Here is a 16,229-nt window from a genome sequence, read left to right as displayed (position 1 = left end):
GGGTGAGCTGGCTGGCACACCTGGCAACTGTATTCACCCAGCGCTCTGCCGTGCCTTGAAACCTGGATCCTGATCTATGGGCTGTGAAAGGGGAGTGGGGCCATAGAACCTGTGGCATGGAGGGAACAGCCAGAGAGTGGCATGTGCTTTAGGAGACAAGCACAGAAAAACAAATGTATCCTGGGCTGCATCAAAAGAACCAACAGGTCGAGGGAGGGGATTCTGACTCTGCTCAGGGCAGACCCCACCTGCAGTACTGTGTCCAGCTCTGGGGTCCCCAGCACAGCAGGGACATGGACCTGTTGGAGAGAGTACAGGAGAGGGCAGTGAAGATGCTCTGGGGGCTGGAGTACCTCTCTGATGAAGACAGGCTGAGAGAGTTTGGGTTATTCAGCCTGGAGAAGAGAAGACTCTGGGGAGACCTTGTGGCACTTTCCAGTACCTAAAAGAGCTACAAGAGAACCAGAGAGGGACTTTTTACAATGGCATGGAATGACAGAACAAAGGGTGAGTACAGGAGAGGGCAGTGAAGATGCTCTGGGGGCTGGAGTACCTCTCTGATGAAGACAGGCTGAGAGAGTTTGGGTTATTCAGCCTGGAGAAGAGAAGACTCTGGGGAGACCTTGTGGCACTTTCCAGTACCTAAAAGAGCTACAAGAGAACCAGAGAGGGACTTTTTACAATGGCATGGAATGACAGAACAAAGGGTCTTTAATTTAAGCTGAAAGAGGGCAGGTTTATATTAATATTGGGAAGAAATTTTTGATTGTGAGGGTGGTGAGGCACTGGCACAGGTAGCCCAGAGAAGCTGTGGATGCCCCATCACTGGTAGTATTCAAGGCCAGGTTAGATGGGGCTCTGAGCAATCTGGTCTTGTGAAAGGTGTCCCTACCCATGGCAAGAGGGTTGAAACTTGATGATCTTTGAGGTCTCTTCCAACCCAAACCATTCATTCTATGGTTCTATAAATCCCAGCTGTGAGGGTGCTTCACTAAATAAGAAAAGTCAACTAGCAGCTCAGGTGGGTTTAACTGTGTCTTAGACACTGGATGTGGTGGGTACAGATCACACTTCTGCTTCTGTAACATGGATGGATGGTGTGCCAATAGTCTCTGGCCATTCTGAGAACTGCTAAGGTACCAAACTTCAGCACACAAACCACAGTTCAACTTCCCAGCCTTTGTGTTGCCACAATAAAGAAGTAATCAGTTGCATAATCAAATGAAACAGGAAAATCTAGATGTGATTACATTGTGAACCAGAAAAAGGGAAGCTACAGTGTTATGGGAAGATGCTATGATTTTCCCTGAGTATAAGTGGTGTTATTTGGGGGTTTGTTACGGGTCTTTTCAATATGATGAAACTTTCTAAAACTTACTATTGTGTCATATTACTCACACTAAAAAAACTATAATGACTCTCATCATCTTAATTCTCTTTAAAATGCCCTTCCAGTGCTGCCAGCAAATTTTGGTTCTCTTATAGGTAGTGATGCAAATACATCTGGACAGCGTTTCCCCTTATACAAATTTGCTGGGTCTCAGGGGTCATACTTGGTTTGTTTCAGGCAAGTTCCTCTTGGCTCAGTGTTAGCAAAGCTTATATACAGCTGGGATATTTCAGTTACACAGCAATTGATGGACTCTGAAGCAGTGGGATTACTGAAGGAGAAGGCAAGGCAATATTAGAAAAAGTGGTGTTTGCACAACCTTTGCAAAGAGACTTTTATGGTGATGGAGACCCTCAGACCCCCCCAGCTATGGGCAAGGCAACCTTCAGTGCTTACATGTTAGCTAGTGAAACACAGACCTACCCTGAGATGTACTGAGCTCCTGTGATTCAGTAAAGGAAACTCAGCCCCTTGGAATTAGCCCCTGGTTGTATATACTAAATGTATTAACTTGTTTTGCATCATCTGCATGGGCCTGATGGAAACTGAAGGAAGGATGAACAAAACTCAGAATATGAGTAGGAAGCTGATGAAAGGAGAAATTTGTAACTGAGTTTGGATCTGATGAAGTGGTGAGCGAGCATATCTTTGGGCTGACAGATCTCTCTTTCATCAGAGCATCCCATTGAGTCAGCCTGGCTGCATTTTGCTTTCAGTTGTTCTGTTCTGCAAAATCCCCTCCAACATTCATTTAGAAAATACTATGGGTTAATTATCTCACCAGTTCTCATGATTTTTTTTTTCTTCCAGCTGAATAGAGAAGTTTGTTGGTACCAAATGAGTTATTTCTCTTCTGGGTAATTTACTTATCCATTTCCTTTCCAAGAAAGCATTCAGACTCAGAAATCCCCAGCTGACCTTAGGTAGTGGTCCTGCTTGGATACCTGGAGCTGGGAGCCACCATGGCCCAATCTTTCCCTTCCCCATCACTCCAGGTCTGAAGTAGGAGGAAGGCAAGGGGTGGTTTAAGGTCAGCTGCAATTTCCAGGGGAACAATTTGTGTTTGTGGATGTGTTCATAATTATGATGTATGAGTAACAGGCACCTTCTTTCTTGCATGCAGCATCCACTCCGAGCTGAAGTTACAGTAAAGGCAGAAGGCCAGGAGCTCATCTTGGAACTGGAGAAAAATAGGTGAGTGTGCTGGTGCCTTGCATTGTAATCTCATGAAAATAATGAATAAGGATTACACTGAAATCAACAGGAAAACCTCCACTGACTTCAACAGGGTTTTGATAAAGACAGGATGAGGAAGTCCTTCTCTGGATCTCAAGGTTATTCCATGTCTGAGTCTCCTCAGATGTTAATCAGCCAAGCACGACTGTAACAGAGCTTTGTCAGCAAAAAGCAGATGGTGACCTGGCCCTCAGTGTGTAAACTTATTTTTGCATCATAATTCTTCCTACATTAACTGGAAAATGTTGCTGATATGAGGCACACTATTTACCAAATGGCTCGATGCTTTACAGTCAGTGTGCCTCTAATGAGGATTTCATTTGCTGTGATCCAAAGAGGTCCTGCTCCACTTCCTAGGAGAAATGATCTGACACTCAATTCCATTAGTGCCCTTCATGCTAAAGTAGACTGAAAAAATGCTTTTGCATTAACTCAAATGCTGTGTGGTATCATGGGGCATGATGCAGATTGAATTCACCTGAGGCTGGAGGAGATTAAGGTAGGTAGAAGGATTGTGGTCTGGAGTCTGCCCCAAAGGTCCTCCGAGTACATTAATTTCCAGTAGTGGAAGAGCAGCTGGAAATTAAGCTGCAAGAAACTTGTTTTTGCTAAGCAGTTCACTTGCAGTGTTGATGTTTATTTTTCAATGGGTCTAAAGATTTATCTATGAAATCATAATCAAATGTTTTTCTGCTAGAATCAGTAGGAATAATAACCTTGAAATAATCACCCTGGTCATATTTTGAATGTATTTATTGTATGGACATCCCTACCACAGAGCTTGAGGGCTCAGCTTTCCTCAGAAGTGAAGTGTCAGAAGATCTTATTAGTTCTGGTAGCAGTGCATAAACCTAAATGATATATTCAGGGTGTTTTGGAGGAAAACCATGTTTTTCTTGGCCCTGTCTGCAGTAAAGCCTGAAATCTGATGGCTGATGAAAGGCAAGTGCATCCTATGAGGTGTTTTCTGTAATAAGCCACAAAAGCGACTGAGAGGAGTTTCAGTGCTGGAAAAGCTGGATGCTTTTCACAGGCAGTCATGCACCTGTGTAGAACTAAACAGAAACAGCTATAAATCCTGTGTGTTTTGGCATCTCTCAGCTGGGAAAATTGAGACCAGGCACTATAAGCACTGCTAGCTCAGTCCTGGCTGATGCAGGAGAAGTAGCTGTTGCTGATGACAGTGGTACCATGTCAGGCTCTGAAATGCTGATGCTGTTGGGGGTCTCCTTCTTGGTGGAAGGACTGTCAGGTCTTGCTGGTTCTGCAGTTGCTATGCAGAGTTGAATATTTCTGGCGCAGTAGAAGCTGGCAAGAGCAAGAATCCTTGCTGAGTTAATCCATTTGTGCTCCAAGCAGGATGATGTAACCTCCAGGTGCCTCGTGGGAGCTGTGCTGTGCTATTTCCAGCACAGAAAAACCTCACTGCTGGTGTTAGTAAACAGAATTATAATAATAGAAGGTTTCTATTGTGTTTATTTCCTGAAATGCATTTTCATTCATTGAGATGTATACACACAAGGCTTAAGCGTGTGCACACACTTCCAGTGCAGAATGGGTCTCCTTCCTAAGGCTGACAAAATACAGCAAGTGGTTAGAGGTTTAATTGTTATTTTCTTGTGGAAAATGGAGGTGATTCATAGATAGCAGTGCTTCACGTGGGAGTCTTGCCAGGCCTAAAGTCCTTGCACAAGGAAGGTGATGGTACAATCCCATAATGTAAGTCTCAGCATGATTAGTGGAGCAGTTCTGGAGAGCCACCACTTTTCAGAGACTTGGAAAGGTGCAGAAGTAATTTAGAGACACTCAGATTAAAAGAGGAATGATGAAGCAAACAAAAGCATGAATTCCCTGGGAGCCCTGTGGATTCTGTATTAATCATTATCCATAGATCTGATGGAGCTAAGTGAAGGCAAAGCTCCTCCTTGTCAGAGTGTGCAGCAAGGCAGAGCCCAGCCTGGCTCCTCGGGATCCAGCCTGGGCCTGCTCCACAGCACCCAGGAGCTCCTCACTGCTCTTATCTTGCAGGGGAGCCTGAGGTTCTAGCTGAGTTTTGGGGTACTGAGTAGTTGTAGCCTCTGGGACTTTGGTGAGACATTAGAACAGGTTGCCCAGGGATGTGGTGGCTGCCCCAACCCTGGTGGTGTTCAAGGCCAGGCTGGATGAGCCTTGAGCAACCTGATCTAGTGAGGAGGCGTCATTGCCCATGGCAGGGGGGGGTGGGACTGGATGATCTGTAAGGTCCATTCCAACCCTTAAGTTCTATGATTCTATGATGATTCTTGTTCTGTGAAGAGTTTTTTGGGTTCCCAGAGTGAGAAAGTGAAATCCCCCAGGTGGGAAGTGTCCCTTCAAAGCTGTCCAAAACTTGTCTGCTCCTGGTTGTGAGTTCACATGAAAGTCGGTATAAGAGAGCTGCAACTGCAAGAAAGGTACCTGGGGCTTTTTAAATTTAAATAAGCCTCAGAGTTCTATGTCATTTAACTACTCTAGTTTAGAGGAGCCTCTGGAAACTCAGACTTGCATCACTCAAAGCAAGCATGAAATGATTGGCATAATTCAGGCTTGGTTGGGATATGAATTGCCCAATGGATCCCAAAGCTAGAAAGGAGATATGCCAAGCTAGTAAAACTGCTGCAAGTGATGTTCTCAGGGAATTAGGCATCTCCCTTACACATTCACCACTCTCCTTATGGAGAGACAGAGCTGATGAGGCTGTTTGAAAAGTGAAGAGTCGTAATCTGTACAGTTTTGGTAGGGATGCACTAGCTTTGGAAGAAATCTGCTGGTTTCAAGATGTGGAAGAAATGTTCACACCAAGCCTGTGATTTCATATTCCTTATGAAAAGGACATTGTGTTCATCCACAGAGGTGAAACACAGATTATTGCATATCTTGCCTCAGAGCTGTGCACAGCTCAGTGTTTCGTAATAAGCTGAGCACACATCTGAATTTAGGCTTCATATATCTACAATTATTGCATTAGCAGTTAACATAATATTGCATTATTTCCTGTTCAGGAATTTGATAAGAAGGCAGAACTACACTGCAGTTCCAAACAGAGTTCATGACACTAGTTAACATTTCTGAATAACGACAAAAGTATATCCCCCAAACGACTAAGGCTTGTTTTAAATTACTCAAAACCATGTCCTGCAGCTGTGGGATTGGAAAGCTCAAAGCTGCACAAACAACAAATATATGGAGAAATGCCTATAAAGCAGCTTTAAATTTGGCTGGGGCTTAGGAGCGGAAGAATCCAAGTTGCAAACCTTGGATGAAAAGTGACTTTTATAAAAGGCATTTGCATTTGTTAATAAAAACCAGCTTTTAGCCAAGCAGGGAGGGGATGCTGAGAGGCTCTCAATGTGTGTGGCAGCACTGCCTGATGTGAGTCTTTTCATAGGGAAAAGGAGAGCCCATATTTGCAGAGCAGAAATCTGCATGGAATTTGTCTTCTCACCTGAGTGCAGTAAAAGCATCAACAAGACATTCCTCCCTCTTCTCTTCCACTTTGTGTCTCCCATGGGAGCAGCAGACTTGGGAAAGGCCCTCTCAGCTGTGAGGGGTAGTGGAGGCTTCTCCAGGGGCTGTCCCTGCCTGCAGGTGAATCCCATGAGCTGCCTGGAGCACAGCTGTGTGTTTTAACTGCCTATTTTTGCTGCTGCCTACTCACAGAGCTGAGATGATGAGAGGCACTGGGTGGTAGGGCCTTAATGGAGATGTTTATCAAGGCTGAGGACACTGTAAAACAAGTCCAAACCTCATCTGGTCTGACCTCAGGAGTCATCCAGGTAGTTGTTTTTAGGCAACTGGATCTGATAGGAAGCAGTATGATTTCCAGTCCCTCCTGACTCCACCTGGGTAGGCAGTGAGCACTCCTGCCCTGCCCAGTGCTCTCAGCAGTGTGATAAGAGATTTGTGTGTCACTTGTATTTTGCTGTTTCCTGCTTTTGCACATTTCCAGTGCCTCTTCTACCAACTGAGTGAGGAAGAGAGGAGGTTGCTGCCCATGTCCGAGCAGGAAGGATATAGGAGGTTATTCCACTGATGGGCTACACATCATCAGTGTCTAATGGGCTTCCTTCATGGGGAGGGGGAAAGAATTACGTAAAGGAGGGAAATTGAGTTTATCCTGCTCTACTGTCTCTTGGAGTCATCAGAAAAACAGGGGCGGGACCTGAAAAGCCATAGCTGCTTTTCAGCCTCCTGATTCCCTTGGGATATTTGGTGATTCCTCTGTGTGGGGCAGAGAGGAAGAGGGGAGGAAATGGAGCTTTTTTTCATTATCAGCCAACTTTCCATTTATTTTATTTCCTTTTTCCTCTCCAGGCAATTTTAATGGTTCCCATTGGTAGGCCATGGGGCTATGTGACAAATCTTGCGTGGTTCCTGTGTCATGATTTACACAGTGAATGTCACAGATGATGTGAATGGCAAAAGGGGATGGAGAGTCCTTAGCCTGTGATGTTTTCCCAGACCTTACAAATTAATTGTTTAGTTCTACCTCAATAGCTGGGAAGCTACTTTTTCCTTCCAAACTGCTGTGTTTGCACAATAAATATGTTCTTAGCAAAAGCTCTTGAGAAAGGGAGCTTGAGGGCTCCAAACTTTGTCTGGATGGAACACACCAAGGGAAAAAAAAAGGGATTTCATTGGTTTTATGAAGTGCCAGGTTTTGACTGGAAGATTCCAGAGACATGAAATCTCCCATTTCCCACTAGTGGTGGATATGGAAAACAGGCCTGCATGCTCATGTTGTCATGGGTCATGTGTCGGTGCTGTTCAAGATGGGGTCATCTCAGGATTTGGGAATGAATTCTGACTTTGGGGAACATTGAAGTGACTGGGAGATAAGGGTTCAAATTCCCCTTCTTACCCTACTTGGATCCTGCTGAGAGGCAATGGAATGGGACCACAAATTGTAGATGGAAATTTGATGTCTAAAGCTTCTTGGGAGAATCAATTCCCTCCACCCCCAGCTGCTGGCAGCCTGGCTGGACAGATTTATTGTGATTTGAGGAAAGGGACAGTAAGAAACTGCAAGCTTTGCTTTCTTCAGTCCCATGACTGAAAAATTAATGTCAGTGTTTCTCACAAGAGCTTCATGGACCATTTGGCTTTTGTTTTTTTGGGAGGAAATAAAAAACATGTCCATCTCCTAGATACTTCTGGAGTTCTTTTATTTGGCAGCTGTTGTCCATCTCCTAGATACTTCTGGAGTTTTTTTTATTTGGCAGCTGCTCATGCAGACTAGACCCTCTGTAAAATGAACCCAAGCAAGGTTACTAACGGGACCAAATTATGAAAGATCCTTCTTGCTCCAATTAGCAAGAGCACCAGCATGAAGTCAGGGCCCTCCCAGTGCTCATGGGTGATCTTTGGCTGGTGGAACTGTGCACATTCATGGCAGTCCCTTGGGATGGAGGGCTCTGAGCCCCTCTTAGGCGTATGCTAACAAGTGATGTTTCACAGGCAAGAGAAAACTGCTCCCATTTATCGGGAATATAGGGGTGAGGTTCTCCAGAGCAAGCGGAAAACGTGCACTCCCTCAAGTGGATGTGGTCATGTGAGAAGGGCCCCAGCTTTTCTCCTGCTGTTTTTGGGAGTGTTTAGGTGTGCTGTGCAGCCCCTCTCCTGCAGCTGCTTCTCTGCTCCTCAGCAGTGGCCAGATGAGCTGCAGGCCACGTTCTTGCACTGTCCCCAAGTGCCACAGGGGCAGCTGCCTGCAAAGAGTGCTAGGTTTGCCCCACACCCACAGCTGAATGCTATCAGTTCATGTGCAAAGTATGTGACCTCCCTGGCACAGCATCTCAACACAGAGCTAGGCTGCCATGTCCTGTCGGCTCTGCACGCAGGGCCCTTGCAGGGAGCAGCACAGCAGCACAGGGAGGAGGGCTTTGTGTCAAACAATGATATCATTGACAGCCTGGAGTGGGACCAAGATCTCTCCACGTTGGTCATCAGCAGAAACAGTCTCAAGCCATCTGTACATTATGGCACTGAGCCACTCTTCCTTCATTTGGCTTCCGTGCTTGTATTTAACCCGGCTCCCAAGGCTTTCCGGGGAACGAGTCCTGCCAAGAGCAGCCTATTCCACACTGAGCTGGATCTTGGGGAATGACTGATTTTGCTGAAAGCTGGTCCGTGTTGGGAAGGTGTGAGGGCTTCTCTAGAACATCCCAAGTGCTTGTATGTAGCTTACCCTGACCTCAAATAGGTTGCAGCTGCTATCGAGGTTTAGCAAAGGAGAGTACTCCCATCCCAAACCAGCTTTTCCTCTGACTTCATCAATTCTTCATGCTGATAACTCCTCTAATGAGGGACTCTGTGCTGCCTTTTAGCAAGATGATGTGTGCTAAGTGATCTGCCAGCTGCCTGACTAGATCTCAGGAGCCTTGAAGTGATGCTGTTTTTCATCCAAACTTTTGCCTCTTCAGCATGAGCTGCTGGAGGGGTGGTCCCTGAGACATGTAATGTAACTGAGAAGAAAGAATGAAATTGTGCTGTTTTTTCCAGACTTTCCTTCTTCAGCAAGGAGGTGAGCTCTGTGTTCTTGTGGAAATAGTGAAGCAGTTCCATCAGTGCTTTGCCGGGCTGAGCTCCCATGGAATCAGCTCTTCAGCCTGGCAGCGATGTCCTGAAATGATGGCAGATAAGGTTTTGGGGTATGAGTGTCTCTACTGTTTATCCCACAACTGATACACATGGAGAAGAGGGACAAGACTGGCTGATAACTCTGGGTACTCTGAGGTGGCAAAAAGGCTTGTTTGCCTTTTATTTACAGTTTGGTGATGAGCTTGATGTAAGCTGAGGAAGTGAACTGGGCTGGGAATGAACTTTTAAGGGCTCAAAGTGAGCTAGTACCCCAAGGGTGTTGCAAGATGTCCTGTTGTTTTTGCTCTTTCCTCACTGCTCTTCCCACCGCACACTGTGCAATCCACTGTGACAGCCCAGTGCTGAGAAAGCCCCAGGTCTCTCTTGCATTAAGGCAGAGAACAGTCTTCAAAACAGCAATGTTTCAAGCTCAGAATAAGAAACTGGACTTTTTGTAGGGAGCTTGTGGTGTAGAATAGGAGTCAACTGGTGTAGAGAGGCTTGAAAGTCCTAACATGGAGATGATAAAGACTTTCAGCTCCGCAGCTGTGTAAGTGACCCTAAAAATCCAGGCAGAGCTCTCAGTTCCTTAATCCACCCTACGTGGGGCCAGAGCCTGAGCCTAGGCAGGAAGAGATATGCACACACCATGTGTTGTGTGGCTCATCCTGTGCCCTAAAACCTGGTGTTCCAGGCTCTGGTGCTCAGCACAGCTCAGCACCAGGGCTGGGCAGCAGCACCATGGGGCTGGGCAGGAGTCGCAGCACTGAGGAGTTTTATGGTTGATGCTGGAGGAGAGATAAAATAGCTATTCATAGCAAATGCTTTCCAAGAATAAAGGAGCAGGAAGAAAACATAAACGTTCTTGTTTGGGAATGAGACAAGCAGACTGTGCAAGTCTCAGTTACTGGAAACCCCTGGGCTGGTGTCTGGCTATAGTAGCACGGGGCAGATACACAGTGGTTTACTGTCTGCTCTTGAGATGACACAAACCAGATACCTGCATGTTGCTCAAGGCAATTTCCTGAGGGTTAATGCAATATGTTGATTAAACATTTGGGTTTTTGCACCCTCATGCTGAGCAAGCTGCTGAAGTCAAGGAGATGAAGGGAGTTATGTTCTGTGGGATGGTGCTGCTGGATTTATTGCAGACCCAGGATAGCTGAGTGCAGCAATCTCACCTTCTGATCACCCATGGCATCTAGTGATGAGAATTAACACATCAGAAGGAGACAAAATGAGCTTTTCTGGGCTACACTGAACCTTGTAAGTGGAGATAAAAGCTGTTGTACTCCTGACATCAAATGCTGTCAAAAACAACAGTGGCACAGTTGTCTGTCACTAAGCCCTTGGTACTTGTTTAGGTGTCTGAGCCTTTGAATGCTGGGTGGGTGAAGCACTTTCAAACACTGATAAAAGGTTTCGTTTCCTGTTGTCCTGACCTATTTTAATTAGTTATCTCAAGCACCCAATCCCTTATTTAAACAGAGAGGCTTTCAAGGTAGGTTAGATCTGTCTGCCACACAGCAAAAGCCAAGGCAGACAGAAAAATCTTTGGGTTGCTTCTGCTACAGTTTCTTCATCCAACCTAAAGCAATCAAGCAAAGAAAAGATAAAAACCTTTTTCTTTCTTGCTTTCTTGCAGTTCATAGTTCTAAAATCTGGTGCAGGAAATGCATTAAACTGGGATGCAGAAGGACTGAGCTGCAGCTGACAATGCTTTGCTCTGGGTACAGGTGGCATCCTTGTGAATAGCAAATGTGGCACTTTGGTGGCCTGACAGCACCATGGGGCTGCTGCAGAAGTGTGTTGCATGTTCTATGATCCTTCTCCAAATTTTTGGAAGTGAAGCTATTGTTTTAAAAAAACTGCTTTAAACCTACATTTATGGCTGCTGAGATGGACACAGGATATGACCTTCTTGGTTTGGCCCAGATTTTGGTTTGCTGTACTTTTTTACATCACTGTTTAGCAAATGCAGATGTTTAAAAAGAAGGAGAAGGCTGTTTCCTCTGGAACAAAATCAAAACACTTTCTATTCAGTGCACAGGAGCTCCTTTTATAGACTTTTGGTCTGATCCTGGGCTGAAGACAGGGAGAATATTGTGTACATAAGGATGGCTTGAACAAATTCAAATTGGGGAATCAGCATTTTCCTATAACAAAGATGTGAATCGGCTTCTGAGCAGAAGTTGAAATGCACATGCAGTTTGGTTTATAATTGTGCTCAGATTTGGGCCCTGGAGACAGTCTGAATTTGAGCTGAGAACTCACATCAGTCCCCAGATGTGTCCTTAACTGGCCTCTAGTGCTTGCTACGTTGGATTTGGTGCTCTGAATCTAATCCCAGTATATCTGGGGCATAACCTGGCAACAGAAAGGAAATTGCTCAGAGGCTTGTACCCATTAAGGGTCGATGATGATGTTGGGTTTCTGGGTTTTTTTAAGTCCTCACATAAAAACTGAGTTGTTCACTTGCAGCTGTTGGAACTGGATCTTGGTGCCTAATTGAACTCAGGGACAGGCTCTCTGTTATTGTTTTAATTTAATTAATGGCTTGAAAGAGCACTTAGGTGGCTTGCTGTGCCCTTTCAGGAGTGGATGTGCTCCATGAGAAGTGCTCAGTTCCTGCCAGGGTGGCAGATAGATGGATGTAGCAAGGTCAGCTGTGCTTCCACCTCCTGAGCCTCTGCCATCACAGCACACTGCACAAGGCAGCACAGCCTGCAGTGCTGGTTCTGTATTGGATCCACACTGACTTCAGAAAGAGCTGCATCTAGCTGATTTTCCTGCACCCCTAGGAAGCAGAAATCCAAGTCTAATGAAAGGTCTTATTTTTTTTTTCTTTTCTTTCACCCCCTCCACTATGTCTGCAGAAACCTCTTTGCACCAGGCTATGCTGAGACTCATTACAGCCAGACTGGACAAGCTCAGACCATCCCTCTGACCCACACGGTGAGTGCAGAACATGTTCCCTCTCATGGCTGCAGGGGAGACCAGGTGGGGAGCTCAGAGAAACGGGTGAGGCCCTTCAGGGCCTTTTTTTTAAGGGCAAAGGTCCCAACAGCTTTAAGCTGACAGGGAAAGAAGTCTGACTGTCTGACTTGGGAAGTTCCAGCAAAAGAGCTGCTCTATCCCCCAAAAATGGTAAAAACATCTTGCTGTTTTGACTGAGCTCTGTTATGAGAGCCAAGGTCAGCCAGCAGCATTGCTCCCCTCTCTCTGGGTGCTGGAGAATCTTGTTTTCCTCACGCTGCTTGTCCTCTTGCTTTTAGTTTTGCCACCAGGGGGGACCTTCCCAGCCTTTGGGAGAACCAGCCCCTATAAACCAACTCCTGTTCAGTAACAATCCCATAAATTACTGATCTCATGCAGGCATTGGCTGGCTCTCTGCTGCAGCAGCAGCACAAAGATGTGCATTGGTCACGAAGCAAAAATAAGAGATAAAATCCCCATGAGATCATTTTTCCTAATGCTGCCCTGGGGTGAGGGGAAGGGATGTGATGAATATGTTGGTGTTTCTGCCCCAAAGCCTCCTTGTCCCAGCCAGAGGCTGCCTTTGTCTCACCAGGAGCCCCAAGACAGGGACTTGCCCACTGCCCATGGTGTCACCCTCACTGGGGCTGAAGGCATGTCCTTTGGGGCCTGACCCAGGGCCAGCTGCCATCGATGGGCAGCTCCTGTCACAGGCAGAAAGCTTTGGGTCAGCCTTAAATGCTGCGACCATCTGAGTTCCTTCCTTGGGGATTCAAAGCTCTCGATTTTTACTGGCAACAAGGAGCTGTTTGATGCTCTGGTTCAGACTACGCATGGCAGCTGAAAAGCCAAATTTCGATGCAGAGTCACAGAGATTTAGTGATGATAGTCAGCTGCCAAACGCAGCGGAAAGAGAACAATTACTGGAGTGTCAGCAGCACTCGCACGGGACTCAGCGATGTCTAAATATAGTGTGTGTCCATCCCAAAACTGCACTGCCAGCCCTGCCTCCCTCTGCCTTCCAGGACCACTGCTTTTACCACGGGGTTGTGCGGGGCTGGGAGCACTCCAGTGTCACACTGAGCACCTGCCGAGGGCTGCGGTAAGTGCCTGGTGATGCCAGAGCTGTGGGAATGCCTCTGGTTCTGCTTCTCAGCATGCTGCCACCTGAGCTTTGCTCCCCAGCAGCCAGGCTGCCCTAGTTTTGGGTGGATAGACCTGTTCTGAAAGGCCACCTAGTCAAGAGTCCTGGGCCTAACAAGGAATGTGTTAGGACAAATGCAGAAATTGAGGTATCACTAGTAACCATGGTCTCCTAACCAGCTCCTGGAGCTTTCCCACTTTGTGCTGGCAATGTGGACTTGTGCAATGAGTGAGTTTAACTTGAGAGTCCACTGAAGCAAAAGATTCTCCTGTTGGTGTCTCAGGGCTACATCTGTTACAGACCAGGGGCTGGACTCGCCATGTCCCAGCCCAATACTCTACACTAGTGCAGAAACCAGCTCCTTCTCCTAGTCTCTCACAGCTGGCAAGTTTATGTGTGTGTTTTGGGGCAAAGTCTTCAAGTCTGAGCTTCCTTCTGGGTTGTCAGCCCCATTCTCTGCTTTCTTTCTGGATGGTGCCAAGGTTGTGTGTGTGTGTGTGTGTGTGTGTGTGTGTGTGTGTGTTATGCATGGAAGCCTTTGCTTTGGGAGTGATGGAGTCTTCACCAGGAAAAGAGGTCCTGTATCCTCAGCCAGGAGTAAATGAAGCATCTCATTGCAATCAACAAGCTGCATTCATCTACACCACTGCAGAGTTTGTTTCCAAAACATCACACGGGTTTTATTGACATTAGTGGTCATCTGCTCTGGAGTGCCTATTGGAAGCTGAGCTGATGGGACTGGCTCCAGCCAGGAAACAGCCTGTGCCAAAACAAACCTGAGACATCTTCAGTGAATGTAGCACAGGCCAAAGAGCCCAATGAGGTAAACAGGACAGTGCAGCCACCTGTGGCTTGGAACAAATAATCCAAAAGCAAAAGCAGTCACAGGTGTGCTGTCCTTCTGTCAGCTCTGCCTTCCAGCTGCAGAGGGACAGAGATGCTCAGTGTGTCCATGCAGCAGGGTTCCTGCACCCCTGAGCTGTCAGTGTCTGCTGGCAACTCCTCAGCATCATTTTCTAACTGCTGGAGAGGCACAGGAGCTGAGCACACGTGGCTGTTCTCACTCAGCCTGCACAGGGAGGTGTCCTGCCTGTCAAGCTACATGTCTTCTACTGAACATCAAACACAGATTTCCAGCTCTCCTGGCTATAACATGCTCATTGAGAAAATCAGAACCATGTGCGGCTGTGAGCACATCCCAGAAAGAAATGTGGGGTTTTTTTCTGTTGACAAACAAAAGTCTTCACATTTTTTCAGGTCAGTTCTTTTAAAGACAAATTTCTTCAATTGGTTGAAAAGCTTCCACTGCCCCTAAAGAAAAAGCTGTACGTTAAAAAAATCAGTACTTCTCAGGTTAGCACTGCTAACATGTTCCCAGAGCCTTTTCATGTCTGAGGCCCACTGACTTTACTATATGCAAGCCCAGGGATTCCCTCTCTGAACTCCAAATATTCCCATCCATTTTATTAATGAATTGAATGGCCTGGTAAGGAGAAGTGCATCAGACAGGAACTCAGCAGCAGCAGAAGGATTTGTCTCCAGTTGCTGTATTAGTAATTAACTTTCCCTTTTATTGCTTCCTGTTTCACCAGTGGACTTATCGTATTGAGCAGCAATTCCAGCTATATCTTGGAGCCAGCCCCTGACAGCCCAAACCAGCACTTGATTTACAGGGCAGACAACTTGAGGCTGCAGAGAGGAGCCTGTGGCTACCAGGGCACTGGAGATGCAGCTGAAGACTGGCTCAGGGACTTCACAATGGGGATGAAACCACCAGGCCAGAGGGTGAGCAGGGCTCAGCCTGGGTCCATGCTTCATGCTCCAAATTTCCCACCTGTTCCAAGGCCAAGAAACCTGCTGTTCTCTAGGAGCATAGCTCAGAAAGTGAAATGAAGGAGAATATTTAAGAGGGTTTGTAACAACAGTGACTCCAGCAGGGAAATAAATGAGTATTGGGGACTTGTGAGCTGTAGCTGTTCCTGCACAGATCTCTGCGTCTGGTGCTTGAGCAAATGGGTGGGCTGAGGACAGACACATGGGAACTTGCTGTAGCTAAACTGACTTGTGATATTTGGTTGCTCTAAGTCAATCCCATCTAGAGGACCCTGTGTTTCATGGGGTGAATGGCCAATGAGAAACAAACTGGAAAAAATGACTTGGACATAGGTTTTGTGAAGAGTTTCTTGGGGGATGTTGGGGGAATAACTTGTGTTGCTGCTGCTGCAGGTGAAACGGGAGACTCTGCAGGCTACAAAGTACGTGGAGCTCCTGCTCGTGGCTGATTATGCAGAGGTAAGAAATGGGATCGTGTTCATCCTAACAGAGCACTGGGCCCAGAGTGAGCATCTTCCAGGGCAGGGAGGGCAGCTGGAGCTCAACAGGTTTCCTCTTGCCATCACAATGGTCCTACCCTCACCAGGAGACAAGGAGAGTTGTGTCTTAGTTACTTTTGTCTTAGAAGCCATGACACCCCCCATCAGCCACTCTTGGCCGGGGAGAGATGCAGCTGCAATTTAGATGAGGGATGAGGATCAGTTCTGGCCTCCCAAGGTACCAGTGGTCAGTCCTAGTCACTGGTGGGAGAGACTGCCTTCAGTGTAGGGGGACTTAGGGATTTCCAGGAATGATGTGCTTCTAACTCTGCTGTACACTTAATCTCTAGAAAAGATAACCATGACTGTGCTGTGCTCTGAGCTGGTAGCAGATACAGAAATAGACATTTTTAAGGCTCTAGATCACAGAATGGGGCTGGCAGAAGCTGAATGAAGTCAGCAATCCCTCCCCCATCCCCAGCCTGGACAGCACACCAGACACACTTACTGACAGTGCAAACCGCACAGTGTTTTGCTGATTGTTTAATCTCCAGCACAGATGAGAGTCAGCCTG

At 46.6% G+C, this 16,229-nt stretch overlaps 1 protein-coding gene across 1 annotated transcript in view; it reads left to right on the top strand.

The window, feature by feature from the left end:
- Positions 1-2,513: 2,513 nt before the first annotated feature.
- Positions 2,514-16,229, top strand: part of ADAM19 (ADAM metallopeptidase domain 19) — a gene marked incomplete at its 5' end in the record, with an annotated part of 28,212 nt that continues 14,496 nt past the window's right edge. Inside the window, 5 exons of the mRNA XM_009072043.1 lie at positions 2,514-2,584; positions 12,100-12,178; positions 13,225-13,301; positions 14,936-15,128; positions 15,570-15,635. Coding sequence (XP_009070291.1) covers positions 2,514-2,584; positions 12,100-12,178; positions 13,225-13,301; positions 14,936-15,128; positions 15,570-15,635 — 486 coding nt within the window. The remainder of the gene's footprint in view (positions 2,585-12,099; positions 12,179-13,224; positions 13,302-14,935; positions 15,129-15,569; positions 15,636-16,229) is intronic.

The sequence above is a fragment of the Acanthisitta chloris genome, unplaced genomic scaffold (assembly GCF_000695815.1).
Source record: "Acanthisitta chloris isolate BGI_N310 unplaced genomic scaffold, ASM69581v1 scaffold1383, whole genome shotgun sequence".
In the NCBI taxonomy this organism is placed as follows: domain Eukaryota; kingdom Metazoa; phylum Chordata; class Aves; order Passeriformes; family Acanthisittidae; genus Acanthisitta; species Acanthisitta chloris.
The sequence above is the reverse complement of the archived record's forward strand: the minus strand, read 5'-3'. Positions and strand labels throughout refer to the sequence as shown.